The sequence below is a fragment of the Lithobates pipiens genome, unplaced genomic scaffold (assembly GCF_037356315.1).
Source record: "Lithobates pipiens isolate NorthernLeopardFrog02 unplaced genomic scaffold, aLitPip1_a1.2 Scaffold_13, whole genome shotgun sequence".
In the NCBI taxonomy this organism is placed as follows: Eukaryota; Metazoa; Chordata; class Amphibia; order Anura; family Ranidae; genus Lithobates; species Lithobates pipiens.
In genome coordinates, this window is record NW_027507718.1 from 421,393,450 (window position 1) to 421,420,954 (window position 27,505).

The window sequence follows — 27,505 nt, forward strand, 5'->3', positions numbered from 1 at the left end:
CTACAATTGTCCCTATCCCTGTATATTGCACACTCACATCAGTCCCTACCCTCAAGGAGCCCACAATCCGAAGTCCCCATTCACATACTAGGGCCAATTTTGGACAGAAGCCAAATCAACCTACCTGCATGTCTTTGCATGCGCTGTTAAAGCCGGGAAATAGACTCCCGCGCATGTGTATCATGGCTTCGGCCACTCACGGCGCCGGAGCCGCAATACCCAGAAGACACGCTGAGGCAACATGTCAGCTTCCTCGGTGTGGATTGGGTGAGATAACGGCATCTCGTTCTAAGGTGAGTATTTCATCATGAACTAGTATTTACTATTTAATTTTTTATTTGTGGTCTGTAATATTTGAATGTTTACACTAATAAAGTGACATCTATAATAAAGATGTCATTTTCAAATACATTCCATTCAAACTATTTTTCAGCATCAATAATAAAAAACAAAACAAAAAAAACACTCTATTAACCCCTTAAGATCTGCGCTATACCCGAATGACAGCTACAGTGCGAATCTGCTTTGCCAGGAGGCCCCCAATCCCAGCCCCTTACCACTTGATCAGCTGTCAGCCAATAACAGCTGATCACATGATGTAAACTGCAGATCGGTAATCGTTTTCTTTTTCTTCTCACGCAAACAGTGCGAGGAGAAAAAAAAGCCAATCACTGGCTTCTGCTGAAGGGAGGAAGAGGCGAAGCCACCTCATATGTGCCCACCAGTACCGCCGGTCAGTGCCACAAATCATTGCCCACAGTGCCACGAATCAGTGCCCATCAGTACATAAGTGCCAGAAATCAGTCCCACCTATCAATGCCCACAAGTGCCACCTATCAATGCCCACCAGTGGTGCCAATCAGTGAAACCTAGCAGCGCTGCCTTTCAGTGTCACCTACCAGTGCCCATCACTGCCACCCATCAGCGCCAGCTATCAATGCCACCTATTAATGTCCTTCGGTGCCACCTATCAATGCCCTTCAGTGCTGCCCATCAGTGCCATCTCTCGGTATCCACCAATGCCACCTCATTAGTGCCCATCAGTGTAGCCTCATCAGCGTACATCAATGAAGGAGAAAAATTACCTGTTTGCAGAATTTATTAAAAAAATTAAAAAAATACCACCAGAAAAAAGCTCTACTTGTGGGAAAAAAATTATAAATATTTAATTTGGGTACAGTGTTGTATGACCGCGCAATTGCCGTTCAAAGAGTGACAGAGCTAAAATCTGAAAATTGGTCTGGGCAGGAGGAGGGGTTTAGGTGCCCAGTAAGCAAGTGGTTAAAGAAAGGGTAATTGCTCAAATAAAACACTGTTTCATCAGAGTAAATTGGTTGAGAATCATGACCAAGAGTCTATCCCCCAACTTTATTATTGAGTATTCTTTTTATCAATGTAGGGCAATAACTTTGCTCTCAGCACCAAGAGCCTGGCACTGGTAGCTCTCAGCACCAAGAGCCTGGCACTGGTAGTTTTTTTAGTACGCACTGGGTGCTTAAAAATAATGTGCATTTTGTAGCAGGCTAGCATGTTAGATACTAAACAATATATCCCTCGATGCTAAAGAAACCCCACTCCCTAAAAGTTGCACTTTAAAGCTTAACTACCCAACCCCTATACTGAGCCCAATAGTATTATAATCTAACCCCTTAGATTAACCCAAATCTAGCCTACCCCCTATTTTACTGCAAAGTTACCTTATTTTAAACTGGGAATATCTGAACTGACAAGTAATTTCATATCAAAAGCATGCAGCACCAAAATCCCCGGTACCAAGAGAACCAGATGTGAATGCAGGGTATTGTTGTGTTTACACTGACAAAAGAGAAAAGATCCCCGATATGCACTGGAGAAATCACCTCTCGAGGGTAAACGTGTTTACTGGGGAAAATCACCTCTCGAGAGTAAAAGTGTTTACTGGAGAAATCACAGCTGGAGGGTAAAAGTGTTTGCCTAGCTATGTCCACGGACAGATACTTATCTTGCACTTAGTCACAGATGTTGCATACAAACATTTTGAATATTACAGCACTGGAATGTAACTACTGTAAATGTAGTAACCTAAAATTCCATTCCACAATTTTTCTGTTGTAGGGTTACTGTATTTTTTTAAACACGTATGCCGTGTACACACTACCGGACTTCCCAGCAGACTAGGTCTGACGGGATCAGTCCGTCTGAAAAAACGATCGCGTGTGGGCTAGTCCGATCATTTTTCATAAATAAATAAAATCAGACGGACCTAGAAATAGAACAGGTTTCAAATCTGTCCTACGGATTAAATTCTTATCGGGAAAACCATTCGTCTGTATGCTGGTCTGACGGACCAAATACGACTCAAGGGAAGCTAGTCACGTCTTACATCATCATGTTCAAAATGAATTGACTTAGTTCGTTTGTGTGTGGCCAGGTCCATTCGGAAGTCCGTCGGAACTCCGCCGACAGTCAGTCGGGGAGACCATCTGACTTTTTCTGCCAGAAAGTCCGGTCATGTGTACGCGGCATAACACGTGTTAATTCATTTCATGTTTGGAATTCTAGCCATTTTTATTGTGCAGATATATTTTCATTTGTAGTAATTATGACCCACTGCAGACATACTGTAAGTACTGTATATTATAATTACAACATATGTCACTTTAAATAAAACAGCTTAAATTCCCATTCACTGAATGGATGAATAGCAGAAAAGAACAAGTGGGGAAATATCAATTTTCCTAATAATCATGGATAAAAATGTTATATTTGTGTAATCAAATGTAAATGAATAGGCAAAAAGGAAGTATAACTAAAGGGAAAACTTTTTTTTAGTTTTGTTTTTTTTTAGTTTTGGATGGAGTGGAGAGGGAGTAGAGCACCAGTCAGTTTTTATAGCGGTCTGTGGCCCGGTTAGGGAGATTCACCCTCTATTTGTTCTGTTTACCATTATCATTAAAAGTGAAAGTAAAGAAAATCACAAATGTTTTGTTGTCCCCAGAAAAAGTAATGGAGGGGAAGTCTCCCAATGGGGACACCAGTTTTGGTGATCTGAGGGTCCCCCAAGGAGTTCCCTTAATTTGCAGGATTTCATAAATTCCATGTTTGGCTATGAGCAGGGGTGTTGCTAGGTCTTCAAAAGATGGTGCTAGAGCCCATAGTAACGAAGTAAAGAAAGTCCTACAATTGGGTGGGAATACACATTATATATATATATATATATATATATATATATATATATATATACATACATATACACACACACAGACAAGCATATATACACACAGTATCTCACAAAAGCGGGTACACCCCTCATGTTTTTGTAGATATTTTATTATTTATTATATCTTTTTTATGTGGCAACACTGAAGGAATGACACTTTGCTAAAATGTAAAGTAGTGAGTGTACAGCTTGTATAACAGTGTACATTTGCTGTCCCCTCAAAATAACTCAACACACAGCCATTAATGTCTAAACCGCTGGCAACAAAAATGAGTACACCCCTAAGTAAAAAATGTCCAAATTGGGCCCAAAGTGTCAATATTTTGTGTGGCCACCATTTTCCAGCACTGCCTTAAACCTAGGTTACACCACTTTTATCCTTTAAGGTTTACCTGTAGGAACTGGAAATATCCCCTAAACCTGCTCAGTTTACCATATACGCTGACCTAATTGGCGCATACGCACTGAAGAAAGGGCATGATCGTGCCATTTCAAAAGGCTCTGTGCTATGACCAATGGCTCCCGTGTGCAAGCATAGGAGTGACGTTACGAGACTCTGACCAGTCACAGAGCCGGAGTCCATAGCTCCGGTAGGAAGAGGGTAGAAGATGGATGCAGCCACCAGCGGGGACATCATGGCTTTGTTTGCAGTAGGTGGCACATAATGGGCTAGTATGCATTGCATACTAGCCCATTATGCTTTTACTTTGCAGGGAACAAAAGAGGACGTAAAACCCAACAGGGTTTACTTCCTCTTTAACCTTCTTGGGCATGGAGTTCACCAGAGATTCACAGGTTGCCACTGGAGTCCTCTTCCACTCCTCCATGATGACATCACTGAGCTGGTGGATGTTAGAGACCTTGTGCTCCTCCACCTTCCGTTTGAGGATGCCCCACAGATGCATAGGGTTTAGGTCTGGAAACATTCTAGGCCAGTCCATCACCTTTACCCTCAGCTTCTTAAGCAAGGCAGTGGTTGCATTGGGAGGTATGTTTGGGGTCATTACCATGTTGGAATTCTGCCCTGCGGCCCAGTCTCCGCAGGGAGGGGATCATGGTCTGCTTCAGTATGTCACAGTACATGTGGCATTCATGGTTCCCTCAATGAACTGTAGCTCCCCAGTGCTGGCAGCATTCATGCAGCACCAGACCATGACACTCCCACCACCATGCTTGACTGTAGGCAAGACACACTTGTATTTGTACTCCTCACCTGGTTGCCACCACATACGCTTGATACCATCTGAACCAAATAAGTTTACCTTGGTATCATCAAACCACAGGACATGGTTTCAGTAATCCATGTCCTTAGTCTGCTTGACTTCAGCAAACTGTTTGCGGGCTTGAGAATTATCTTTAGAAGAGGCTATCTTCTGGGACGACAGCAATGCAGACCAATTTGATGCAACTTGTGAGGCGTATGGTCTTAGCACTGACAGGCTGACTTAAAGCGGGATTCCACCCTAAAGTGGAACCTCCGCTGATCGGAACCCCCCCCCCCTCCGGTGTCACAATTGACACCTTTCAGGGGGGAGGGGGGTGGAGATACCTGTCAAAGACAGGTATTTTCACCCACTTCCGGGCATAGACTCCCACGGGAGTCTACGCCATTTCCTGCCCTGCCGCACTGTCTGCTGGGACACACACGGGTCCCAGTGACAGCGCGGAGATTTCCTACTATTAAAGAGAATCCCTCTTTAATTCAGAGTTCTCTGCCATGAGGTGCCATGTTGAACTTCCAGTGACCTCTATGAGAGAGTGAGAGCGCCTGAGACCTTGTTACACTAACGAGTCACATGACACAAGGGAGTCCCAATTTGGACATTTTCACTTAGGGGTGTACTCCCTTTTGTTGCCAGCGGTTTAGACATTAATGGCTGTGCGTTGAGTTATTTTGAGGAGACAGCAAATGTACACTGTTATACAAGTTGTACACTCACTAGTTTACATTGTAGCAAAGTGTCATTTCTTCAGTGTTGTCACATGAAAAGATATAATAAAATATTTACAAAAATGTGAGGGGTGTACTCACTTTTGTGAGATACTGTATATATAAAATTAAACAATATTTACACAATATAACTTGCTTCAGATTTTTAAAAGAGGAGATGGTCAGAGGCTGCGGAAATGGTGCAGGAGGACATGTAAGAGGCTGTGGACATGGTGCAGGAGGACATGTCAGAGGCGGTGGACGTGTCAGTTCTCTTTTAATGAGTTTAGAAAATAATTTCTCTGCATTCTTTATCTGAGACTCACAGGCATGCATCCAAACACATGAAACAAAGTAGTTAGTGGGTATGGCTAAAAGAAAATAAAAACGCAATCTTCCATCAATTGACCTGCAGGAGAAAGCAGGAAATAGGAACAGTACTGGCTTGATGCCTGCTGTGGTTTGTAGCTACATTATGGACATGCAGTAAAAACACCAGTTTCATTTAGCAACAATGCCCCAATCCACAACTCCAATAGAGATTTCAGAATTTACATATATAAAAGTAAAATCCAATGCAATTTTATATCATGCCACTACACCACACACACACTACTATATAGGTTAAATAAATTGTGTATAAGAACTAACCTCTATTGATTGTTTCCACTTTTTATGGATCGCTTCAGCCAGTTTAAGGTCTATAGGAACCAAACAATCCTCAATAGTTAGGGAGCCTGCAAGGAATAAAATGGAGTTACAAATCACAGGTAAAGCACACCTATAAATTAGTAATGAACATAATGCTGGCCGGTTATTCTTTTTTCTAGTGATTAGGTTTTTATAGTATTTCCTGCAAATGTCAAGTTGTGTGTACCCCATGATATTTGGCAACCCCTACGTTTTTGATTTGATAAACAACGGAGCTTGGTTATCTGGATTCAATTCCAAGTTTGCCTGCAGGGAGAGATACATTATCTGCAATCTGAGGAGCTGGACATGTGGATTACCGTTAACCGCTTGCCGACCACCTCATGCCGATATACGTCAGCAGAAGGGCTCGTACAGGCAAACTAACATACCTGTACGTTGCCCTTTAAGAGGTTGCCAGCAGGCGCCCGTGACAAGCTACGTGAGTCAGGTCGCGGGTCCCGCGGACTCGATCGCCGCAGGGATACCTGCAATCATCTCACGGAGAGGAAGAACGGGCAGATGCTAATGTTAACAAGCATCTCCCAGTTCTGCCTAGTGACAGTGTCACTGATCTCTGCTTCCTGTGATCGGGAGCAGAGAACGGTGATGTGTCACACGTAGCCACGCCCCCCACAGTTAGAATCACTCCTCAGGACATACTTAACCCCTACACTGCCCCCTAGTGGTTAACTCCTTCACTGCCAGCGTCATTTACACAGGAATCATCAGTGCATTTGTATAGCACGGATTGCTGTATAAATGACAATGGTCCCAAAAATGTGTCAAAAATGTCCGATGTGTCTGCCATAATGTCGCAGTCACAATAAAAAAAACGTTGATCGCCGCCATTACTAGTAAAAAAAAAAAAAAATTTATAAAAATGCCATAAAACTTTCCCCTATTTTGTAAACGCTATAACTTTTGTGCAAACCAATCAATAAACCCTTATTGCGATTTTTTTTTACCAAAAATATGTAGAAGAAGAATACATATCAGCCTAAACTGAGGAAAACATTTTTTTTTTAGACATTTTTGGGGGATATTATAGCAAAATGTAAAAAATAATGCATTTTTATTCAAAATTGGCGCTCATTTTTTGTTTATAGCGCAAAAAATAAAAACCGCAAGGGTGATCAAATACCACCAAAAGAAAGCTCTATTTGTGGAAAAAAAGGATGTCAATTTTGTTTGGGAGCCACGTTGCACGACCGCGCAATTGTCAGTTAAACAACCGCAGTGCCAAATCACAAAAAGTGCTCTGGTCAAGAAGGGGGTCAATTCTTCCTGGGCTGAAGTGGTTAATAACTGCACTGCACTGCCACTAGAATGGTGATATTTAGTAGTCTCAATCCAAATGATAGCTGTGTATAGATACACACATACACACACAAATATATCTTTCTTGGCTTTCACTGGTGGAAAGAAGCAGCACAAACACGTAAATGAAAGTATATGCTACAGAGAAGTGAGGAATTGTAGGTTCAAAGAACAAATTGACTTTAAGCTTAAATTTACTGAATGGAAAGAAAGAACATGGACTTTACTAAAAGTCCATGGGCCACCATGTGGATTATGATGTGATTTTGTTGATATGATCACATCTTGAGTTAAACATCGTAAAATAATTGTGTGGCAAAGGTATGATACACCATTCAAGCTTACCAATACATACACGAATAGAAAAGTCAGCATTCTTTATCATCTGGAATAGTCTTCTTTCATGATGATAACATCTGCACAATATTTAAAGTAGAACACCAAAAATATTATTATTATTATTATTATTACCTTCCCTAGAAAGTTTGAGGCTCGGTTCACACCTAAACCGGCCGCGGATCGCACTGGAACGCTGTGCGTCCCTGTTCTCTGTTTCAGGGGTGAATCTTTGCCTGAATTGAGCGCTGAAACGGAGCCAAAGACACACAGCGTTTCTGTGTAGTGTGCTCCGCAGCCGCCCCGTAGATGTGTGAACCGGCTCCATAGAGAGCATTCTCCTGCTATGCGAATTGGATGCAGGGAAACCCGCATTACAATTCACATAGGTGTGAACCCAGCCTAATTATAGATTCCTGCCAACAATGGATAGGCAGTTTTGAAAAGATTGGTTTTGAGTTTGTTTTTAGTTTCAGATACAGCAGGTAATGGTTACAACCTGTCAGGTTTTTATTGCCACCTGTGTCCTTGACAAGAATCAATGAAAATTATGGAAATTTAAAAAAACTAATGCAAAAACTCTTTTTTTTAGCTTCTGCACCATTCATTACATATTTTAATAGGATTTGATAATTGGCATATTATTCTTCTTTGTTAAAGCTGAATTTTAGGATAAGCAAGTTGTTCCTATATACAGGAGGCATGTGTATTCTTGTGTGCATCCTGATGAGGTTTGTGTATTTCCTCCAGATCTGTGCAGTAATCCAGTGTGATGTCTATATGCAGGAGCTTCCTTTAAGACCAGTCACCGCTGCTCTCTCTACTAATGTGGTGTGACTAGTCTTGTATTTCCCTTCCCCTCCCTGTTTAAGAGGAGCCTTATTGGTAATACCTGGGTTAGCAAAGGCATTTGGTACACACAAAGTGGATTAATACCCTATATGTTTATCATCATCAGCAATAAATTATGTGATATCCTGTTCAGCCTGCTGCAAATTTTGCAGTATATTTTCCATTTTATATCCTGTTTGCATCCAAAAAAACTGCAATACATAAAAAGTTGTACAGCCATAGATAACGGAACAAGGTCTATGTGCCTGTTTCAGACTGAAAAAGCAGAGGACAGAGGGAAGACAAAATAAAGATATTTGCTAAAGGGTAGAAAAAAAACTAGACAGAGTTTAAATCTACTTCCACCCCAATTCTAGGCCTATTCTATATAACTTGTAAAAGGAAAGATGCCTATATTTACCTATTCTGAAGTTGCTTGGGTTGGTCACATGATTGGGTCCCAGCACAGGCTTTGGTGTAAAGGAGGGATAGTCGACAACAGATGCCCCTTAGCAAGCCTATGGGTGCAGTTACCACCCAGGCTCTGCAGCCGTTGTTGCCGATCTCTCCTCCACACTGAAGCCGGCTCTGGAGAGATCATGTGACTGGACTGGAGCGACTTCACAATATGTAAGTATACACAGCTTTCCTTTTACAGGGTAGATAGAAGCCTTACAATGGGGGTGGGAGTAGATGTAAGCTTGATAAACTTCATGCTAAATCCCTACTAAATATAAAAGCTTAACCTGTATTGAGTTAAATAACAAAAAAATAATTAAATTCTTACATTGCGCATTTTTTCAAAATGGTGAAAATCAAAAAACAACATACGCAAAAATGTGAACATCCAAATGAAAAAATAAAAAAATGAACGTTTTCATTTTTCCATTAAAGCTTTCGAAATTTGTGAAAGACCCCCAAAACCCTATATTTTCTGAAAGCATACAGCCATATAATAAAAAGAAGGTACCGTATATACTCGAGTATAAGCCGAGATTTTCAGCCTCTTTTTTGAGGCTGAAAGTGCCCCCCTCGGCTTATACTCGAGTCATCGCTGTCTGCCTGCTCGATCAGCGTGTCGAGCAGACAGACAGCGGCCATTCTATTCTAATTCAAAAGCCGCGCCTCCGGCTCCGCCTTCGCCTGTGATAGGCGGAACACTGAATTTCCCAGCAGCCTGTGTTCCGCCTATCACGGACATCCGCTCATCCTCGTACTACGGACGAGGATGAAAGGATGGCCGTGATAGGCGGAACACAGACTGCTGGGAAATTGTGTTCCGCCTATCACAGACAGGGAGGCGCGGCATTTGAACAGGAAAATGGGCGCCGACGAAGAGCGGTGATCCTGGGACGGGACCGGACGGAGGCTCGGCTCGGCTCGGGACGGGACCGGACGGAGTCTCGGGACGGGACGGGACCGGACGGAGGCTCGGCTCGGGACGGGACGGGACCGGACGGAGGCTCGGGACCGGACGGAGGCTGGGGACACAGGTAGGCTGGACACACAAGGCCTCTCACACACACACACACACACACACACACACACACACACGGACACACACACACGGATGGACACACACACAGGGATGGATGGATGGATGGACACACACACAGGGATGGACAGGCATATCTCACCCTCGGCTTATACACGAGTCAATAGGTTTCCCAGTTTTTTGGGGGTAAATTGGGGGCCTCGGCTTATACTCGGGTCGGCCTATACTCGAGTATATACGGTACTACAGCTTTTTTAGACCCTGCGGTATTTGCTCAAATGTTTATCAAAACAACATATTCACAAAAAATACACTAAAACCATTATTAGCAGATAAAAACATAGCACATGTTACAAAATTCCTGCTAAATCCCTACTAAATACAAAAGCTTAACCTGTATGGAGCTAATAACAAATATTTGTACATTTTAAATTGCTCCTTTTTGCTACATGATGATAATCAAACATACCCAAAAATGTCCCCAAAAAATCTGGAGGTTTTAATTTTTGCCTTACAGCTTTCAGTGTTTGTAAAATACCCCCCAAACAATTTATTTTCTGAAAGCATATGGCCTCTGGAATGAAATGGAGGTGCTACTGATTTTTTTTTTTAGGCCCTGCGGTATTTGCACAAATGTTTATCAAAACAATATTTTTGCTAAAAATACACTAAAACCATTATTAGCAGCTAATTTTACAAAATTCCTGCTAAATTTCAACTAAATATAAAAAAGTTGAACCAGTATGGAGTTAATATATTATAATTTTTACACTGCGCTTTTTTGCAAAATGGTTAAAATTTAATGTACGCAAAAATATAAACATACAAATTTCTCAAAAAATCTGAAGGTTTTCGTTTTCCCCTTACATTATTCAGAATTTGTGAAAGACTCCCCAAATCATATTTTCTGAAAGCATAGGACCAGTAGAATAAAAAGAAGGTGCTACTGATTTTTAGGGCCCCATGATATTTGCGCAAAGGTTTACCAAAGCAAAAGTTACGCTAAAAATACACTAAAATCATTATAAGCCCTTGCACACACGGTCGGAGATTCCGTCGGAATGTGTCCGATCGGAGCGGTTTGTCGGATATTCCGACTGTGTGTGGTATGCATCGGACTGTTTCCGTCGGAATATCCGTTGGACCAAATTTTCCAACTTGCTGGAAATATTTTCCGACAAACTGCTCCGACCGGATATACTCCGATCATGTGTAGAGAATTCCGATCGGACAAAGTGCCACGCATGCTCAGATCAAATTCCTACATCAAAGCTATTGGCTACTAGCCTGAACGTAGTCCCATCGTAACGAAATTACGTCATCACGTTTTGAAAGATCGGATTTTCCGACAACTTTGTCCGACCGTGTATATGCAACAGTTTCGGACAAGATCCGTCGGACAAAATCCGACGGATTTGGTTGTCGGACTCTCCAACCGTGTGTACAAGGGCTTAGAAGATATAAACACAGCGAATTTTACAAAATTCCTGCTAAATTCCTACTAAATATAAAAGCTTAACCTATAAGGAGTTAATAAATAAATATTTGTACATTTTAAATTGCGCCTTTTTGAGAAATAGTGATAATTGGACGTACGCAAAAGTTTCTTAGAAAATCTGGAGATTTTACTTCAGATTTTACTTTCAGATTTCAGAATTTGTAAAAAACTCCCCAAGTCATACATTCTCTGAAAGCACATGGCCAGTAGAATAAAAAAAAGGTGCTACTGATTTTTAAAGGCAGTGAGATATTTGCGCAAATGTTTATCAAAGCGCCTTGAGGCGATTCAGTTCGCACTGTAGCGCTATACAAATTATTAATTTATTCATTTCAAAACAATATTTGCGCTAAAAATACACTAAAATCATTAATAGTGCACATAAAACACAATAGTGCAGCTAAAATGCTACTAAAGCATCGTTCCCATGTGGCATACTAAAGTATACGCTGTCAGTTCTGCCAGGAAATTCCACCGCCTCTCCAGTTTCCTGACTGGTAGTCTTGTTATCCCAGTATCAGGTGGAGAGATAGTTGAGATCCTGCAGCCAGAATAAAGGGACCGCAATAGATGCTGCAAACAGCCTAACAGGGAACCACCAATAAATAGATCACGGAACCCAGTGGGTGCAGGACAATCCAAGACAGCGGATCAAGGCAGAAGTACACAGGGATCTACCAGAGGCAGTGTCGGAAAAAGGCAGGGTCGGCAACAAGATCAGCGTAAATCCAAGAATCAGAGTCGGGAACAAGCAAAGTCAGCAACCAGACGATCAGCGTAAATCCAAGGGGTAATACAAAACCAAATAGCATCCACCAAACTAGCACAAACAGGAAACTATACTAGGGCAAGGACAGGAAGAGGAAGTGAGGATTTATAGGGTCACTGATCAGGTGACTACCAACAGCTGGTCCCAGGGTGGAGCCAACATCCAAACTCATGGAGTAGAACCAGAGATTCTACCAAAAAGCAAGTTCCCTGGTGGTTCAGGCAGTAGGAACCTGTCTGTGAACACCAGGTCCCAGGATCAAATCCCAGACACAGCGTGGCCATGTTTACCTGCACAGGTGTTCCATACAGGCAGTCCCATTTATGTAAATTGGTATGCAACTGCTGCACAGGCATAGCTGCTGTTCCCATCCGTGTGGGTACACAGACAGTGTGAGCTTAGGGACATGCGGACTTACAAAGGATGTAAAATTGGCAGCAACAGCTCTATTTGCGCAGTTTCTACATCCCAAATTACATCAATGGGACAGAGATGCATGAAACACCTGTGCATCCCTGTAAAGGTACGCTGTGTATGCCCTGTGTGAACAAGGCCTGATCGGATCTGCCTGTCTGTTTTTCAGGCGGGCCCAATCTGACCACCTACTGCTCTCTATGGAGAGGCTGATGTAAATGGACATGTATGTGTTTACACCTGCTTGCATCCGATCCAGTCTGCTAAAAACAGCGGGATGGGGATGCCATTCCCCATTCATCTAGCAGATGGTATCCGATGGAAATGGACCGTTTCCATCCGACCGCCCCATAGAGAACAACGTCCTCTATGCATCAGTGGAGTGGACAGAGACCCGTCATCCACCTGCTCAGCTGGGGATCTGTGTGCTGGGCAGGTGGATCAGCTTGACAGAAATGGGTCTTACCAGGAGCGGCCTTGCCCATTAGGGGGGCCAGACTCATACGTTTGCATGCTTTTTTTTTTTCAAACCACATGATTAGAACCTGAGGCTCCAATTGGCTTGAAAAAGGTTGGACTCGGAGCACAAAGCATTGCACATCGGACCCACCCACTTGTGACAATAGCGAATATTCGCTATTGTCTTCCAACTTCTCCTCCTGGCCAATCATGATGGATCGGATTGGCCAGGAGGAGAAGCTGAGGAAGCTGTGGAGGAGTAAGTGCAAGGAGGGGAGGACCTGGGGGGACTTATTATGTTTGTCTCTATATTTTTTTTTTTTTACTTTTTATTTTTTTTACAATTATTTTTTTTTTTTTAATTTTTTTGGGGGGGTGGGGGGGGGGGATGTTTGGTGAGATACAAGAGGTCTAAACAGACCCCATATCTCTCTTTTTGAGACAGAGAAATGGACTAAAGATTGTCCCTTTTCTCTGCAGCACTTTAGTTGAATGAATGAGGATTCCATTAATTCATAAAATTACAGTCTGATACATAGTAACTCTTGCGGTTTACTATGCATCAGCTGTCAGTGGTTATAGAAGCGACCGCTGCCTATATCGAAGCCCCCCCAAGCCACAACTTCACTTCCACCCGCACCGCTACCCCATCATGTTTCCCAGCCCAACAGTCCGTGGAGATCAGTGCAGGAAAAAGCTGCAGGGGGAGGGGAAATGCTGCCGGAGCAGCAAAGCAGCAACTGAAGCCAGCGGGAGTGGAAGAGGAGGGATGCTGGCTAATGAGGGGAGCTGCAGGGAGCGGGTTTGCTGGGGGGGGGTTGTATTGGGTGGAGGGGGTAATCAGTGCTGGGGGGGGGAGAAGGGGATAAGAAAGGAGAGTGGGGAGTGGGGGGAACAGTTTTAGGTGGAACAGAGTGGCAGGGGTAGAGAAGCAGGGGACACAGAAGCATGTGGCATGGGTCGGGGAAGGTCACATTTAGGGTAAATAACTCTGATCAGCGGGTTGTAATCTGCTGATCAGAGTTATAGAATTGTTCAGCAGGGTCTGCTGAACAATACTGATATAAGCTTATGGTCATTGAAGTGACTATAAGCTTATAGGAGAGGGAGAAATGAAGTCCGTACAGCATACAGACTTGGCCACCTGTGGACACGTCTGTAGGTCTGTATGGCATACAGACCTGGCAGTAAAAGGGTTAATACACTTTTGTTGAAAAGACATGCTGGATAATGTTCTACTGACAAACAGCTGTAGCCAATAAGCTGCTGATTGGTGTATTCTGATCGTGGCAGTTGTGAGTGAGAAGCTATTCCTCCAGTCACTTTTTTTGAGGAAAGAGGATTCTGAACGGAAAAAAAACCAAACAATATATGGCCAGCTTAACTTTGCCTAGCTGCTCATTTTAGATCAGTGTCTCAAAATATTAAAGCCACAGACAGCCATGCAGCTAAAAAATTTCAAAGGAAGGTCAGTAATGAGAAGATGCAATGAGTTTTCAGAGGCACCATCAGGCTGTATTATAACAGGAAGAGTATCCAAGCATAATGAAAAGTAATTGAAAAATCCAACAGAACAACTGATATTCCTTCCTTTATTGGTGGTCAACCCTAATACAATGTATGCGAAGAACTTACTGCCAGAATCCCCCAGAACACACAGGATAATCAAGCCTTTTCCCCAGCTTTGGATGGATAAATCATCAATTTTTCAACCTGGCTCCCACCAAACACATTTTTTAAATATGCCTAAGTGTGACGTTATTTTGGATAATGGCAGTTGTGACACAAATCACAGGTCTGTAGAGTAGAATATGATTTTATTTTACTGAAAGAAAATGAAAACTGTATTTTACTGCATTTGAAAGGGAAAATAGCTGCCTAAATCTCTGTCTGCAAACATACCTGGATCGATTCCAACAGGGCCAAACAATTCAGTTAGCTGGAAGGCAAGCTCTGGAGGTAAAGATAATTCTAAATAATCAAATTTTAAGGACTCCTTGGGCTGTGACGAAGAGTTCTTTCGTGGTTTATCTGATTCTACAGAAACAGGTAACACATCCTTATTTTCTTGATCTTTGTACATATCTGTTAGAGTAAAACCTTGACTGTCACCAGTTTCATATAGCACTCCATCATTAGGAGGATTCATCTCCTGATTAATGTCTTTCTTGATGGTTTTCTCATTCAATGTGTTATTGGTTTCAATATCTAGATTAAGAGCTGGATCTTGAGGATTAAACTGCCCCCCTTCTAAACCGGAGGACCACATTATATGGGCTTCAATCGTATCAGGTACTGTGGATTGGCCAGGTTGAACACTGTCCAGTATAATACAGTTAGTAGTTCCACTCACTTCAGCAGATGATAAAACATTGCCATTCTTTAACTCTTCAGCAACAACTAGGGGTACAGTATTAGCAAGAGTATAATTTTCTACAATTATGTCACTGCTGTCTTCAATACTGTTGTCATCCACTTGTAAGCTTACAGACTGTTCTTCAGTTAGTTCAGAATTATCAGTTGTTCGAAAGCCATCAGGGTGAATACTGCCTTCTTCTAATTGACAGTCATTTTCTACATGTTCACAGTTATTATCTACATGTTTTAAACTTTCATCTTGATCATATTCATCTTTATATATTTTTTCTCCAGAATCAAGTAGCAAATTTGTTGCCCATTCCAGGTCTTTGTTGCACCTTTCAAAAAGATCTTTCAGCACATCAAAAGAAAGAGACCTAAACATCTTACAAAGAATTTGAAGACTATCTTCATCTTGTGGACCTATTATCTCATTTTCTTCTACAAATGTACTTTTGTGATGCATCATTCTATAAGGTATATTTTCTTGAGAGTATTCATTCGTTTCTAATGACTTTGATTTAAACCGATCAACTTTTCCTGTAAGAATCTTTAAGGATCCAATGACTTCCTTTATTTTCTTCTCAGCTCTCCATGCTATTGCAAACTCATGAGGTTCAGTCTGAGTGCATGTACTGATTCCAGTACTACTTTGGTCTACAGCTATCATTTCACATGGAGGCAATGTTCCATCAGTTCCGAAGCAGCTGTTACTAAAGGTTAGAGCCAACTTACACTTTCTACAACTGCGCTTGTCTGATCTCATCATACATTGCATATCTGCTGTAACACTTGACATATCTGGATTTATATCCTTTACACCAACTTGTGGGACTTCCTGTAGACCTTCAGGGGACTCAACACCAGATTCATCGACCTTGTGTTCTACCAGAGCTTTATTTTTATTGTCATTGTAAGGGGGAATTGTGTGTAATTGATTTTCCATTTTTTGTAAATCCATTCCATCAAAATGACTTAATACAGAAGATTCTGTTTCCAAGTTGGTCATTACTGTAGTAACATCCTCCTTTGGAGCAAGCTCATTGAAATCTATTTGCTTCAAAGTACAGTCTTCAATTTCAGTTTCTTCTACAGTTTCTTCTTCAGCAGGGTGCTGAACAGGCTTGGCCTTCTTTCTGTTTCTTGGTGCTCTCTGTCTTAAAGTTTGTTCCAAAGGCCAGTCCCCAACAAAACTTAGAAGCTCTGGTCTTTCGCTGAGTTCTGATGAACTGCAACCAACATCTGAATGATCTTCTTTGTCTGTAATTACCTCCTGTACACTTATTTCAGTAGATACATTTTCATTACTGTAAGGCTCATTTTCAATGGAATTATCCTCTAGGCAATGAACATTATCTGAATGTTTCTCGGGTTCATCATCTGTATTCTTTAAGTTTTGTTTCACAGACTCCATCATATTCCGTGAGATTTTGGGACCATTTCTTCCTTCATCTGAGACAAGGCTTTTATCTGCATTGACTGCTGTTACATCTGTGTCAGAAAGATTTTTGGCTTCTGTTGTAGAAGAATAAACTTCTTTAACCAAGTTATTGCTGGTAATAAAGATGAAAAAAAAAACAATAAAATAATTTCAGATTAATAACATACACGCTAGATAAATAGCAAATGATAATTACCTAAACAAGCGTAAAAAAAAGGCACAATGTATGAATATCCTAACTTAAAGTGATACTAAACACACTATATTGTCCCTTCTATTTCTGTATGTGGATGATAATACTGTAATTATGTTAATTGAAAAAAGCTGTCACATGACCCAGATCTTTTACAGCCTGTCTGCAGGAAAACATAAGCAGGAGGAGCTTCTAGTCCTCTGCTGCTGGTCACATGTTCAAAATAAAAAAATAGCTTTTGGAATACAGAGTAAAAATTAATAATTAATATCAATAAACTGTTTTAAATTGTTATACAAATATATATTTGAAATCAAATCTTTGTCATTTTGTGGAAATAACATGGTGTGGGCGGATTTCTACCAGTCACAGGCTGTCACGTACCTCTAGCCTGTGTCTTAGAATAAGAGAGAGGTGAATCCTACATTACTCTATATATATCCCTCCCCCATTGTGTTTAGCTGGTTAGTGGGCATTGAGGAGGAGGAGGGAGTGGGCTGTCATTTACTACTGTGTATTTGCCCACATGTGTAACTCTATAGTCAAATGGGCTGCTCAGATGTGATAGGAAGGAAATGCTCAGCATAGAAACTCACTGAAAACTGAGCATCTACAGAGTTGACACTACAGCTGGCTCCTACACATTCATATTGGCCCATCGCTATGATGTACAACCTCACTGACAAACAGGAAAGGAAACTGAATCATTGCTCGGCTCCGCCCCCTGTCAAATTGCAATACCTTATTTATTTGTTGCTTGCCCTCATGTTTGTCAGCTATGAATAAGCACTCCCTGTAGTGTGAACGCGTCAGCTGTTGTTGCTTCTTGCTGTGATGTTAGTTGTAGTGTTCCTGTGTTTTTTTTTTAATAAAGGCACTGAATTTGTTTTGGAGCCGTCCAGAGTCTTCTAATTACCCACATTATTTGGGGTAATGTTTATGGTAAATTATGTGTAAGAAAGTTTTGTTTTATACTTTTTCGCAAAACTGCTCTTGGTGTATCTGTTCCTTTTAAATATTCACTAGATATTTGAGTGACTGTCCAGTATACCTTCATTATAAATTTTGTTGTTTCCACATGATCTTTCTCCTGCTGACTGTGGATTAGGAGAAAAATAAAAGGCAAGATTCAAGTGAAAACTAGAAACCACTCTGGGCAATAAAGATAGATGAGGACGCAACATCACCTTATGATGCGAGACCAAGAACGGCTCCTTGCATTAAAGAGCTCTGACACTCCACTTAGTGAATCGATAGCAACCAAAAGAAGCCACCTTCCAAAATAAAGGACTAACAGAGTCTCCCAATTGGTTCAAAAAGTGGCCTCTGCAAGGACAGTCAAGAGCTAATTCAAGTGCCAAGGACACAAGAGTGGCCTGACAGGCGGGACTGTCTACGTTACACGCTGTATGAAGTGTGAATCAAAGAGTGAGAAACAACGGTCTCTGGAAAAAAAAAATGGATAGGGAAGAACTCTGACCCTTAACAGTACTTAAGGCTAATCTCCTTTCCCCTACTGATTACAAAAAAAATCTCCCACTCATATTTGTGCGGGTGCCACTTCCTGGCTTCACCCCAAGTATAAAATATTTCGAAGTCCTGTAATTGAAGTTCCCTGATGCTGGCTTCCAGGGGCTCAACAGTGCGAGATACAGTACTCAAGATGATTAGGTCCCGGCTGCTGGACTGGGAGTGTCCAAGGAGCGACCCTCCCAAGACTCACTATGTCAGTGTACCAAGCCCTCCTGTGCTAATTCAGCTAACACTTTTATCAGTGTTACCACCTCCCGGATTCTTCGCAAAAAGATGTGGCAGGAGTCAAAACAGAGGGAAAGCATCAAATAAGGGAGAACTGGTCCCTAAGGTGTTACCAGTGTATCTACCCCTATTGCCAGTGGGGCTCTCGTTCCGGAGACAACCTGTCACAACTTGTTGTAGAACTTGGAATCTAGTAGATCCCCCTGCATGATTTCCTCCTGCCACTATTCTATACCTGGAATATGCATTGGCGATAGAGACAGCAATTGCTTGAGATCTTAAGATAGATCTTCCTATTTGGTTTTGGAACTGCTACCATTTAATTGTTTTACAATAACGAGCTCATAACTTCTGCCAATGCAGGGCAAAAGACTGACGACTGTGGCAGACCCAGACCGTCCCAAGAGGTGTACTTAACCTACCAGATTTCTGCTGGCTAAAGATGGAACAAACCACCTCAGAGACTGTGGACACAAGAGAGGCGCCAATCCAGGTGAGGGTCAATGGAAGTGCCGTGCAACACGTACAAGAAAAGGAATGGCTGCACACCAGAGTACTTGTACACCTCAAAGACTGCCCTAAAATCTTCTGATCTGGGATACTTTCAAAACACAGCAGCCTCAGATGCCTCCCATACTTAGGAGGGAAAAGCTTACAGGCCCCTGGTATCCCTGGGCAGTCTCCAATCCAAGTACTAATCACGCTTGACCTGAGATTAGGCGCCACAATGGCTCAGATACCCCCTGATGCCATTGGTCTAACAGGAGACGTGAACACAGCCAGATCTCTGGATATGAGGGTGGTGTACCTGCCTCACCCGGCTGCCTCTCCCTTCTGGAGTCATTTAGCTTGTCTAACAGGTAAATAATTTAGCGACTATATTAGCCAAAAAATGAGTACTCAGTACACCAAGGATGCAGGCCTAAAACAACATTAGTCTACTGCTATACAACCCTGTAGGTATGCAAGTATACAAATTATCAATTTTTGCCGTTATTTATGCAGTTCAATGCAAAAATAAAAACACACGTACGCAAGTTATGTAAACATGTGTTTATAAAATATGCATTTATGCAAACGTGTATATGTTGGTAAGCAAACATGTGTTTATAGAATATGCATATGTTAGTAAGCAAACATGCGTTTATTCAACAAGTGTTTATGCAAACTTGCTAATGCAAGTAAGCAAGCATGTGTTTATGCAAACATGTGTCTATGCATCATGCAACCATGTATCTATGCAAACATGCAACGTGTCTATGCAAACATGTGTCTATGGAAACATGCAACATGTGTCTATGCGACATGTATCTATGGAAACATGTATCATGCGTCTATGAAAACATGCATCTATGCGACATGCAACCATATGCAACGTGCATCTATGCAAACCTGCAACAAGAGTCTATGCAAATGCATTTATGCAACATGTACGCAAACATGTATCTCATGCAACGTGTATGGAGCAAACATGTGTTTAATGCAAACATGCGTCTCATGCAACATGTGTTTGGTGCGTTTTAGCAAACATGCATTTAAGCCAGTCTTAAAGAGGAAGTAAACCCTGATGAGTTTACTTCCTCTTTTATTCCCTGCAAAGGTAAAGCATAATGGACTACTATGCATCGCATAGTAGTCCATTATGTGTAACTTACCTGACACAGGAGCCAGCGAAGTCACCGCTGTCCCCTGTAGTCCGGGCATCCATCTTCTCGGTGGGTCTTGCTGCTCCGGAGCTGTCATTCACGAAGCCGCGATGACGTCACTCCCTCGCATGCGCACGGGAGCCGCCACTCGCAGCATATTGCCATTGACCGTGGCGCGCTCAGTGCGCCTGCACGCCACTGTGTATGGCGCATGCGCCGTAAACAGCGGTGCCTGTCTTTCGGCAAATATCTCCTAAACCGTGTAGGTTTAGGAGATATTTCTTGGACCTACAGGTAAGCCTTAATCTAGGCTTACCTGTAGGTCAAAGTTGGTTGTAAGGGTTTACAACCACTTTATTAAAAAAAAAACTCACGGATCGGATCGTTCCTCGGACCAGAGTCACGGATTGGATTATTTTTCGGATCAGCAAATAATTACTGAATTTGCAAAAACCTGTGAAAAATTCCACCACCATATAGTCCCCACTGTAATACCCACACTCTCCTCACTGTAATATACATCTCCCCCACTGTAATATCCACGTCATCTCCCCCACTGTAATATTGGCTTAGCATGGCTGGGTATCACAGAGTATGGCAGAGTATTGGCAGGGTATGGCAGAGTATTGACAGGGTATTGGCAGGGTACTGGCAATTTGGCAGAGTATTGGCAGGGTATTGGCAGGGTATTGGCAGGGTATTAGCAGGGTATGGCAGAGTATTGGCAGGGTATGGAGGGATGGCTGTGACTACAATTGTCACAGAGCAGCGCTGTGGGCACTACAGATGCAGCCCACAGCGCTGCTGCCATCCAATCTCTCCCCTCCACTGTACAGATCTGTACACAGAGGGGAGAGAGGAACCAGCATCATCATGACGCTGTCTTGTTTACAAGTGATCGCTCCGTCATTTGATGGAGCGATCATATTGTAAACAGCCGACGGGTGCACCAAGATGGCTGCCATGCAGGAACTAGGCCGAAGCCGCAGCCTTTCCTAAGGCAGAGACCGCAGAGCGCTCCGCAGATCACGGCTTGTGCCGATCCCAATGGGGTGACCCGTTCGGATCATGGATCGGTGACGATCCGTTGCACCCCTAGCAAGCATGCACCTCCTCAACTGCACCAGGCCCCATACTAGTTTTGCAGGATTAGCCAGGATGCATCCAATGCACCCACTATGCTGCTTCAGAACAGCGAAAAAAATAAGCTCATGCAGACCAAACGCACACTATACTGGAGATACAACTTCTTAAAGTGTACCGATGCCTGTACAGGGGTGTATCGACAGATAGTTGTACAAGCCCTCAGGATTAAGCAGTAAGTATACAAGAATATCTTTATGCAGTAAGGTAGCCCACATGGTTCACCAGAAAGATCTACGTTTCTACTTCCTGTCTATACAGGAGTAGGCCATGCTGAGTGAACCCACACCCTCTAGTGGCTGAAGGAGACACTACAGCCCAATACTCCTGAGAAGTACACAAAGCATGACCAGCAGCACACTGCCCCCAGTAGCCTCCGAGAGAAAGACCAGACAGTCCAATCTCTTCTTTTTTTAAGAGAAACTGCAACATGTAGACTTACCATTCTTGCTGCAGGACACTGAGCCTAACAGGAGTTCAACCTTCACCGATCACGGCAGGCTCTGTCATAAAAGACCTTCAAGGACTGGGTCCCCCTTAATCGGGGGTCCACTCCCCTGGACCTGTATAGCACCCTGCAGGAAAAAACCTTGGTCAGAACAAACACTGCCTCGGGTTCCATTACTCAGGGTCCAGAGTCATAAGGCTGCATTAATGGGCAAACCTTGAGGAATCTTCTCTCCTATTCAATGAGGCTCGGGTAACATCCATTTTGGCTGACAGCGCTTTTGAATGGATCTGAATGAAGTCCATGATTCCAGATACAAGCTACCAGACCTCCAAATATGCTCCCAGAGCACATGTATCACATCACTGGCCACCACCTTACAGACACTAGCAAAAAACAGAGGTACTTTCTGTGTAGGAGGGGATATATAAGGGAGGACTTAATGTTTGATTGATCTGATGGATCTACCAGTGTACATTCACCTATAGGTGGCGCATAACCCAAATATTTATTATAATAACTGGCTCGGTGTCCTGTGATGTACGATAAAGAAATATACGATTTTTGTACACACTGTAGAATCCTTTTACTGAAGTCCATTGAGTTACACAGGAAGTATTTAAACTTTATATTACATTTCCACTTACAGGGGTATTGGATACTAGAAAACAAAAAACTGTAGACGAGCCCAGGATAACACCTGCTACTAACAGTAAGCCTTAGTTTTGTATCAAAGCAGACTGAAAAGCATAATGGTATTACTGGTCCTTGGGACAGAATATCCTGACAATCTAGCAGTGCTCACAGAACCAGAATACTTGCCAGGTCACGGTACCACATTCACCTGGGCCAGTTTGTGGCAACTGAATTCCCAGAATGGAAACAATATAACAACCGGGGAAACTGGCGCTACCTATTTATCATGAACCAAAACAGGTACTCATTCCACCTAAAATAATAAATAATAAATATAAATAACAACTAGGGTTTACACCCGAAAAGCCCTAAGACTTTCCTGCTCCTATTGCTATTGAGCCCAGGAAGAGATACAAAAAACAGCTCCGCCCAGAAGATATTAAATCACACAATTTGTATAGTATGTCTCCAAACCAACGCAAATTCTGTAAGAGAAGCTGAATATCAAGAAATAATAATGCTAACTGCGATTAATCGCAAAAACGCATCAGTGCTAAAGTTAGCCACCAAACTCCCCACTAGAATATAATGTGACAACCTTAATTTCAAAAAGAAACCATCCAGTGAAAACCAGAGAGAATTATCATAAAGGTACCAAGTGTAACAAGCTTAGTATGTGACTCAATGCGATTATAAGCAACCTGATCATATAGCACGACGGAGTTACGCTGATTACGTCACTTCCGGTGGTTGGAATGCAGGTGGAGCGCAAGCTGCGTATCCACCGTACGGCATCCGCGGGGATTTTGAAAATTACGCGATAAGGACTCTATCCCAAGGGGGAGTGCAGCATTAGAGCTACCACCTTCACAAGGGTAAATCCCGGTATGTTGCCCTGAAGGGAGGTTTCTATTCCATTCAGAGGTCTCTATTTGTAGGAGGTTTTTCTGGTTTCCCCGGGACAGAGAGCAAATTAACGTTTTTTCTTTCATTTTGTCTAATCATATGTTGTTTTCTGGAGCAATACCGGAATATTCGGAGGAACTAATATATGAATCCCTTTGGTGGACTGCGTTTCCACAGTTTTTTCTCATTATATGAGAGTTGTGGTCATATATAGAACTTTTATCTTTTTGTTTTTTGTTTTTTTATGGCTGTTTTTATATGTTTTTTATCATTTTTGTGAAAATAAATTGATTTTTTATATGGATTACACTATGGAGACTCCAATTTTTTTCTTATGAGGATATATGGAATTCCCGTTTGGATACGTTCAGTCACCAATTACGGGGTAAAGAGCCGGACATCGGGAGATTGAGTCTGAAGACGAACAACCCCTGCAGGGGTATTTTCTTTTGGTGAGTGGGGTTCCTGGTGGGGGAGCACGGAAGTCACGGTGAAGATTGCACAGGAAGCACTAAAGTCACTTGATGAACATTTTTTTGGATTTGCACTATTGAACATTTATTTTGGACTATCTTTTTGTTTTATTATTTTTTATTAATATTATATATTTTTATTTTTTATTTCAGTTATTTTTTATTTTATTTTTATTTTTTATTTTTCAAATATTCACGAGTGTTATTAATTTTATCATTTAGAGTATTTTTGCACTTTTACCACTAGGGGTCGTGCTATATGATCAGGTTGCTTATTATATACAATCTTTTGCGTATAGATATACATTTTTTTCACCTGGTATTGTTTATGCTTTTTTTAGTTATAATAGCATTTGCACATTTTTTTCACATTTAGTTACTGGGCTATATTTTTGTCACTAAATATATATTTAATTACTGGCCCAATTATAATATTGCACCTATGTGATTTTAGGTAAATAGGTAAAATTATTTACTGGCACAATTATATTTTTGCATATATGCGATTTTAAGTTATAATCGCATTGAGTCACATACTAAGCTTGTTACACTTGGTACCTTTATGATAATTCTCTCTGGTTTTCACTGGATGGTTTCTTTTTGAAATTAAGGTTGTCACATTATATTCTAGTGGGGAGTTTGGTGGCTAACTTTAGCACTGATGCGTTTTTGCGATTAATCGCAGTTAGCATTATTATTTCTTGATATTCAGCTTCTCTTACAGAATTTGCGTTGGTTTGGAGACATACTATACAAATTGTGTGATTTAATATCTTCTGGGCGGAGCTGTTTTTTGTATCTCTTCCTGGGCTCAATAGCAATAGGAGCAGGAAAGTCTTAGGGCTTTTCGGGTGTAAACCCTAGTTGTTATTTATATTTATTATTTATTATTTTAGGTGGAATGAGTACCTGTTTTGGTTCATGATAAATAGGTAGCGCATGTTTCCCCGGTTGTTATATTGTTTCCACTCTTGAAAGAAACCCTTGCAAGGGGATTCTCTTTTTGTGGGGGGGCAGCAACCTAGAATCATTCACATACAGGTATACAAGATACATATAGGATTTATATCTAGCCGGTTTAGGCTTGTGTTTACCCACTCCTGGTGCTGAATAGCGCGGTTCTTCCATCTTTATGAATTCCCAGAATGTCCTCCATCGTGATCTTGAGGAGTAGATGAGGAAAAGGCTTTAAGAAAATAAATTTATAGATCAGGGTGTACTAATCCCATAGAGCCACTGGAGCATTCACTGCTTTTGCGAGAGGATTCCCCTACTGGGATACAAACATGCCCAGTTTGTTGTTGAATGTAGAAGCAATTTCTCTACATTCAGCATCTCCTACCTGAAACACAGGTTCTGGAAAACCTCTGGGTGTTGAGACCACTCTCCATGGTTCAGGTGCTGCTAGTCCAAGCCTAGAATGTACATGGCATAGAATGTACAAATCTGGAAAATTTAATTCTTTCCAGTACAGAAACTTCTTGCTACAGCAAGGCTTCTGGTTCTTCCCTGATGAATCATGTACACCACTGCTGTGGCATTGTCAAACTGAATGGTGTTGCAGGCTGGTGCAATGATGAATGGACAAAAGCAAAAGCCAAAGCACCTTTCCTGACTTTAGTAAAATTTCTGATCCACCAGGTCAAGTATAGCCTGCTCTGTGGCGACAACCTAATTGGCCTGTTCCATGATGACAAAAAGTTTTGTCATCATGGTGTTTAAGATGTTTAAGATGTTTGTAGTGAAATTGGAAGGAGACTGCCCTAAAGGAGGCCAACACTGAATGGCCTCAAGCACATTCTTTTGTGCACCACTCACAGGGGACACCGGTCTCTCAGGCAGGATCCTATGACTGGCTTACCGCCCTACATATGTCTCCATACACTAAACATCTACAGGCTTCCTTCCAAATACACCGCCCTCAAACCAGTTTTGAGGATTTATGTTCCCTCCCGGAAACATCCAGGCACCTTCTTTCATCCCTATATAGTATGTTACAGGCCCTAACACACGACCAACTGCCACGTTACACGAGGATGTGGTCTGCGGATCTGGGTGAGGACATCTCCAGACCGGAATGGCAGACATCGTTTCACTTTACACATAAATCAACGATCTCTTGTTACTCTCAAGAAAAGAATTATAAGATCTTATCTAGGTGGTACAGGAACCCCGCCACTCTACAAAAAAAATCTTCACATGCTCTTCAGCTACCTGCTAGCATTGTAATGCCGCCGCTGGGACTTACCTACATGTCTGGTGGCACTGTGAGAGGATCCGCCCTTTCTGGACTCAGGTATTTGATTGCTACAATCACATCTATGATAAGACACTACCGACCTCTCCAAAGATTGCTCTCCTTTCTATATTGCCGGGTCTATAAAATCACGAAAACAAAACCTACTCTGTTTTTCATGTCCTCAGCGAGACAACTCATACCCTCATATTGGAAAACAAATGCCACTCCTACCTTGTTGCGGTGGGTTTCTACCATGAACGACACCATGAGGATGGAGGAGATGTTAGCCCTTGATAATAATATGTATGTAAAGTATACAATGCTGTGGTCTGCCTGGCTCCGCTCCTCCACCTCTGACACCCTAATGAACATACTGTTGAGCCTGCAGAAAACTTCTTACCCCTGAGGCTCACAACCCATTGCAATCACTGACCTGCTACCTTGGACTCTAGCATTTGTTCCCCCTAGAAGATGTGTCATCAGCAGCTTCTCTACTCTCTTCCAACCCTTCACACCCTCCCTCTCCTTTTATGTCTATATGTTCCCTTCTGACTACTTCCTCTCCCCCCCCCCCCCCGTTTCCTTTTCTTCCCCCCTTTTCCTACCCTTTCTCTGGTCTAGTCTTTGCTTTTTTTTTATTCTATACAACTTACAAGTATTAAATTACATTATGAACACCGAGAATTGTTAACCAGAATCATTTAATGTGCCAGAACACGGTCTTTCTTCCCGGCTTGACCATACCAGTACACAGAAGCCAAGCTGTGGGCGATAGCCATTAGGCTGACTCCTTATATATATTGGTTTGTAACTGTCCATGGATTGTGTTTTTCTCATGTTGTTCACTGTCTTTTATATGAAATGTTAATAAACATTTTCAATACTAAAAGAGGCCAACATCTTTGGCATCCACAGAAGCTATAAAGTCTCCCTGGCTGGAAGGAAGTGATCACAGAATTGATGGATTCCATCTGGATTTTTTTAAACTCAAATGTAAACATTCAGAATCTTGAGATCCAATATGGGGAAAATTCCCCCTTTTGATTTTGGAACAGTAATAAAGTTGGAGTAAAACACCATACAACCATCCTGCCATATGGCCTGAGAAAATGATCCATTATCCAAAAGATTTGGAGTAGGCTTGATGAAAACCTGCTAGTCTGTGCGGACATACAAGAAGGTTGCAAGTGAGAAAACAAGGCAGGAACAGTGAGTAAAAGTTGTGCTTGTAGCCCTGGTACACCACCCCCTGCATCCATTCATCCAAAATGCAAACTGTGAAAGCATTTGCAAGGGTTAACGGATGTTCCACCCACTCTGGAA

At 42.0% G+C, this 27,505-nt stretch overlaps 1 protein-coding gene across 7 annotated transcripts in view; it reads right to left on the reverse strand.

The window, feature by feature from the left end:
* Window positions 1-27,505, reverse strand: part of N4BP2 (NEDD4 binding protein 2) — a 227,704-nt gene that overhangs the window by 60,799 nt on the left and 139,400 nt on the right. For all 7 annotated transcript variants that reach the window (XM_077477610.1, XM_077477609.1, XM_077477605.1 and 4 more), the window contains 2 exons: window positions 14,844-16,852; window positions 5,781-5,866 (listed from right to left, as the gene is read on the reverse strand). In XM_077477610.1, the coding sequence (XP_077333736.1) occupies window positions 5,781-5,866; window positions 14,844-16,852 (2,095 nt within the window). The remainder of the gene's footprint in view (window positions 1-5,780; window positions 5,867-14,843; window positions 16,853-27,505) is intronic.